The 6,036-nt window shown below is 34.8% G+C and overlaps 1 protein-coding gene across 1 annotated transcript; it reads right to left on the reverse strand.

Moving 5' to 3' along the window:
• Positions 1 to 1,580: 1,580 nt before the first annotated feature.
• LOC110796785 (DNA repair protein RAD51 homolog) lies at positions 1,581 to 5,756 on the reverse strand. Its single transcript, XM_022001867.2, has 9 exons — positions 5,447 to 5,756; positions 4,117 to 4,261; positions 3,888 to 3,998; positions 3,670 to 3,761; positions 3,109 to 3,203; positions 2,913 to 3,026; positions 2,242 to 2,371; positions 1,983 to 2,104; positions 1,581 to 1,894 (listed from the first exon to the last, which is right to left on the reverse strand). Exons 1-9 carry the CDS (start codon positions 5,540 to 5,542, stop codon positions 1,771 to 1,773), a joined length of 1,029 nt encoding a protein of 342 aa, XP_021857559.1. The 5' UTR covers positions 5,543 to 5,756; the 3' UTR covers positions 1,581 to 1,770.
• Between the last annotated feature and the right edge of the window lie 280 nt (positions 5,757 to 6,036).

Genomic DNA, 6,036 nt, shown 5'->3' on the forward strand with positions numbered 1-6,036 from the left:
ATACAATAATAGTAATATTAAATAATAATAACGATAATAATAATTTATACTTCCTCCATTTTTTAATGATTGCACCATCTTGGTTTTAGCACTATTCACACATTCTTATATAGTTATTTTTTGTGATTTATATGTAAGGAAAACTATATTCATGTGGGATCTTGTTAGATTCGTTTCTAAATATATTATCAAATTATCAAATTTTTACAATTTTTCAAAATGTATAATGAAAGATATTAGTGGTTAAAGTAGTGTATTGGCAAGCGTGAAATCTCAAATGGTGCAATTAAAAAAAATGGAGGAAGTATATATATATATATATATATATATATATATATATATATATATATATATATATATATATATATATATATATATATATATATATATACTCCGTATATAAGTAATAATTATCAATTTTAATTGCAATATCAAGAATAAAAATAATTACAAAACAAGATGAATCCGTTCTTTTGAACTGAACTGAACTGAACTGAATGAAAATGCAATAAAGTCCAAAAAAGCAGGGCCTTGGTTGGTAAGGTTATGCATTGGTCTAAGTTCAAACCGAACCCAAAGCTAAAACTGAAATCATGATTTTTGCATGATCATATAAAAGGGCAACGATAAGTATACTTTACAATTACTCACTGATAAAAGTTATGACATGTTTTGCATTGAGGCATGCATCAAATAGACGATTATTTAGAGTTAAACTAATGAAATTTAAATGGGGGACTCTATATTCGGGACAAACAACTATTCCCTCCGTATTTTTTTAAGAGATACACTTGCCTTTTCCGGCCGTATTTATTTAAAAGATACACTTGCCATTTTTAGTAACTTATCAACTCCACCATCTAATTAAATAATACATCTAATATACCCTATCACCCACCATCCTATTAAACAAATATTTTCATAAACTCACCCCACCCTCCACCCACCAAAATGACATGATCCCCACATATTTAATTATTAAAATATCTATCCAACCCCACTTGCTTTATTATTTTATTTCATTCAATTATTCTTCTTAATACTCGTGCCCGGCCAAGTGTATCTCTTAAAAAAATGCGGAGGGAGTAAATACATAGCGGCCTGAACATAGATGTTTAAGAAATCATTCCAAGTGAAATCGGTTAAAAAATGACAATTTTATTTTCGTCGCCTTAAAAATTGCATAGATCTAACAAAATTTGCATTTACCAATAACTTTTAATCCCAAACCATTAAACGAATGTCAACAAATTGAGAAACTTATTAACGCCTTTTACGGGGGAGTTATATATAAATGTTAATTTAGTTGGCACTTGAGGCGAATGTCAATAAGTTGAAAAACTTATTAAACACCTTTCAAGGGAAGTTATATATAAATGTTAATTTAGTTGGCACTTGAGGCAAGTAGTGAGGTGAGCAAGGTACCAAGGTGAATACAAATGGATACAAATGTATTGGATATCAAAACGAATGTCACAGGGCGTTGAAGCAGGTATGTATCTAATAATATAGGTATATACCCACATTTTATTTTGCCGGAGCCTAGTGTGTGTTAGTCAAATTCAATTAAGCAGACAAGCTTGACAAAAAGGAGTGAAACCAATTTACTGGTATATCACAATGTAATGTATTAGGACAATTGAATACAGGAAGAGGCATTCAATCAAAGGATCTACATTTTCAGATTTGCTACTATAAAACTAATCTACATAACAGAATTTACACCCTCTTCCAAACTTTCCTATTGACAGAAAGTAAGAGGACAAGGTATCAGTCTTTAACATCCGTAACACCTTCTGTAGAGATCTGAAACCTTGCTTCTGCTTCAGCAAGGCAGGGAGAACTTATTACTTTACATATGCGCTCCTCCCCTCTTCCCTTTCGGAGTGCTAATCTGTTAAAATACATGCAAAAAGCTCAGCACAAGTTGGCAATCTGTATTTTATTTGCGTAACTGACAAGGTCGAATTTCACTGACTGACCTTGTTGTGGAAGCATGAGCCATTATATTGCCACCAATAGGTTTGATTTGAGGACCAGCAAAGACTGCAGAACCATCCACTTGGGCAACCACTTGATTTGTAATGACCACAGCAACACCAAACTGCAATGACACCCAAGCAATCAAGGAGAGTTTCACCCAAACATAAATTATGACTTGTACCAAGGTTTTTATTTTCATATCATATTTATGTTCAGAACATAACAGTAATACTAAGTTCAGTTTTGCAGAATAATCACCTCATCTGCCAACTTCTGAAGGCTCCTTAGGAACTTAGCAAGGTGCATTTGTCTAGCTGATAACTCTCCCCTTCCTGAGAAATCTGTTCTATATAGTGCGGTAGCACTGTCTACTATCATAAGAGCAAATCTGCACACGCAAAATCCATTTTAGTTTTTGACCCCAAAATGAAGGATCAAAACTTTCCAAAACCCACGCAAACGGAGGCCGATGACTCACATCTTTTAATCAACCCAAGTTTAATGACAATATCAGTGCTTCAAATTTGTATAAATTTTAACCAGAGTGTAACTGCAAGATTAGGCTGCAGGAACGTCCCTCGTCAAAACTAATACCACAAATGTGCAAATTAAGGAGTAATTTCTTGTTCCATTCAAACTATCTACATATTAAACTCTCTTCTTCAATTTGTTCTGGAGTGCCTAAAAAAGGTTGCTGATAGGCAAGATTACCAAAAAAGCAAAGAACACGAGTTCGTCAGGGCTATAAAGGTTGGCCATTGGCATAAGGTATTAAACAGACATGATGTAACAAGTAAAATTCACAAAATCCATCGAGTTTCAGGTCATCATTTCATACAGCAAAGTGAATTATCGGGTTGCAATGTTGGCAACAAGCTAAATGCAAAACACGCTGCTCAATTGAGCCAAAACAGGGAAAAAAGAAAGACCTTGTTTCCACCATCATTGAAGCTGCTTCAAGCAAAAGCCTTGACTGGTGATCAGTGTTATATGCTCTTGCATAGGCCACATTTTCTAATACATCAGCACCATTCAACCCAAACCTGGAAGTAAAGTACAGTTAACATGTGGAAACTGCCATATTTAATAGAAAGAGACATCATTTAGATGGATGCTAGCACAAACCTTTCTGCAATCTGTAAAAGTCTCTGTGGCCTAAATGTCCCCTCGGCATCAATGTACATTGCTTTTCCTTCACCACCTCCTTGGTCTAATGGCAGCTGATTCAAAAACAAAAAAGGAACCAGTAAGTATTAGTTTGCATTGAAAGAGACATCATTTAGATGGGTCCAGCACAGAAACAGAAACATGTAGATATTCTGACAACTACCTAGCCACGGAGGCACGGAAGAATTAAGTTTGCTTGAAGAATATTCACTCTCATGTTGGGGAGTTTCAAACATTTCTCAAGGGGTCATATCCAAATTTATCAAACAATTGATAACAAATATATACTAAGTATATATGTGTATAATAAATCAAACAAGGACTTGCTGTACAAGTTAGAGCTCACAAAGCATGTGTTCTTTTTTATATTTTTATTAAGTATTAATGGGAGCTGCTGAAATCAAGATGACCTGAGATAAAAACAGTATTTTTATTTTAGCGGAAAGGGAAGACAGTATCGTTTAAAATCACATTTATACGAGAAGACAATTTATCAAGTGTGGGAAAAAGATTTTTTACTTGGCAAGTGACACAGAGTGTGTGACATAGCTGAGTCTTTCCAGAACGAAACTCGCCATATAATTCTGTGATGGATCCCGTTTCAAGTCCTCCTGTCAAATGATATAATTACATGAAAAGCTGCTTTAGCCACGGAATGTCAAACTCGCCATATAGGCTTGAAAGTTTACTGAATGAGTATATAACAATGGCAAGCTGGATTTGTCTTTAAAACAAACCTTCTAAGACTTTATCAAGCTCCCTAGAGCCAGATGTTATCTGAATAATCTCAAGTCTCTGTGCATGTAGTTGAGTAGCACTAGTGAAACCCAAAGGAACCAGTTTGGAAGCTACCAATCAAAGAAGCAATGAAGGCAGCATAAGTCAATGTTGTTTTTTAAATATCAATTAAGGTACAGAAGAAAACAAAATCAAGATTATATGAAAAATATCCATTGACATCCTCACCAGCTTCAATTATTTTGTCAACTTTTGCTTCACTGATTCCTTTTATGTGAAGAAGCTCCTTGCGTGGAGAATAGGCTACAGCTTCAACTGTACATAAGCCAGCATCTTTAAGCTTCTTAACGTCCATGGCCGCAATACCAGCTGCCTAAATTAAGAAACAGTATAAATTCATACTACTTCTTGAACTAATGACGAAAAGGTACAACAGTGGCACTTAGGTCAATTTTCAAAGGAACAAACTAACCAAGAAATGATCATTGGCAAAGGAGCCACAAAAGAAAAAAGGCATTTGTACTAGTAAGTACTAAACCGATTTCTAATCAAGCGTGCAGCACTAGAAGAGCATTTCTTGTCCTCTCATTTTTTTTACCCATCCACAAGACCACAACAAATCAGCAATAAACAGGTTAGAAAGTAAATCATGAACTACATTTGGCTCTCCCTAATCAACTTGTGCGAAAATTCATTCCAACAGCCAGGGAACCAAAAACTAAAACAACTAGCAACAATACTGAAACATCTTCATTTTTCCCTAGCCAACAAATATTGAAACAGCTAAGTGGTTAAATCAACGTTAGTTAGTGTTTTTCCTAGCCAATAAATAGTGATGGAAAGCTCCCACAGATAAAATGATATAGCAAGATTAATACAAGGCAAAATTCCACCCTATTCAATCATTCATCAAGAACCGCAAAGAAAGAAAGAAAAGGAAAAAAGAAAAGAAAAAAAAGAATACTCCAATCCCAAATTTAGCGAGTTAGTCAAGGTCGAAGTAAAGAAGGTAACATCGAAACCCTAAACCCAACTAATTGAGGACCTAAATTTATCTTCCAGATCACACAAATCCCTGGCAAAAGAGCAAGAAACTCAAATTAAGTGGTGAAAAAAACACCCAAATGAAAATTATCAAGAAATTTCTCAAACCCATATAAAGAAACAAGAAATCATTAATGAATCCCATAAAAAAATAAGCAAGAAACCCTAAAATTTATCATGAAATTAAAGAAAAGAGAAGACCCATTTCACTAAATCAAGAAATTTCTCCAACCCACCAAAAGAATCACGTAATTATCAGCAAATCACTACTATTTAAAAAGAAACCCCCAAATTAAAGGGGTATAAATAATACCCAGATAATATTTTCAAGAAATTAAAGAAAAAGAGAATACCCATTTCACTAAATCAAGAAATTTCATCAAAAGAAACCATCAATTACCGACAAATCACTGTAGAATAACAAGAAACCCTCAAATTGATGGGGTATGAAGAAAACCTAGTTAAAAAAGATCAAGAAATTAGAGAGAAAGAGGAGAAATGTAGCAGTTTATACTTGAAGTTGTTCGACAGGAGAAGGACCATGTTGTACTTCTTCGATTTCTTCTGATTCTTGAGCCGCCGCCCTAGAGGTTCGCTGCTGCTGCTCCATTTTTGCGATGTGAATTCTGCCCAGAAAACTCTGAAGATTGAATAAACCTTGAATCGGAAGAGAGAGACTACGAGGAAGAAGATGTTACAGCAAAAGATATTCGAAAATGTCCAACCAAGGCGCCAAAATGACGAGTACTCTTCTGTGGGGTGCGAGTCGTGCTTGGGAAGCTTTGTAAAGATAAATAATGCTCATATGGTCGTATGGGTTGACTATGACCAGAGGTGCGACATGATTTAGCTTTATAAGTCCAGGGCATTTGATAAATTCGCCACAATTTAAGGGTATTTCATGAAAAAGCTGGAAAAATAAATACGGCACAACAGTTACGGTGCATGTCAGACTACACTTGGATAACACTTATGAGGAAGAATCACAATACGTCATGATAATATCAACACGAAAAAAATTACAACTTGGATTATGTACATCGCGACACAATAGGCACGTGGAATTGAGGAGTGTATTCGAAAATTTGCAATACATCGATACAT

This window comes from Spinacia oleracea, chromosome 2 (assembly GCF_020520425.1).
Source record: "Spinacia oleracea cultivar Varoflay chromosome 2, BTI_SOV_V1, whole genome shotgun sequence".
Taxonomy (NCBI): Eukaryota; Viridiplantae; Streptophyta; class Magnoliopsida; order Caryophyllales; family Amaranthaceae; genus Spinacia; species Spinacia oleracea.

Excerpts from the sequence above, each read along its gene's own strand:
- LOC110796785 (XM_022001867.2), bottom strand. The coding sequence starts at position 5,542 with ATGGAGCAGCAGCAGCGAACCTCTAGGGCGGCGGCTCAAGAATCAGAA. Across the intron at positions 3,204-3,669 it reads CACTCTGTGTCACTTGCCAA|CTGCCATTAGACCAAGGAGG; the intron begins GTAAAAAATCTT and ends TTTTTGAATCAG. Across the intron at positions 1,895-1,982 it reads GCTCATGCTTCCACAACAAG|ATTAGCACTCCGAAAGGGAA; the intron begins GTCAGTCAGTGA and ends GTATTTTAACAG.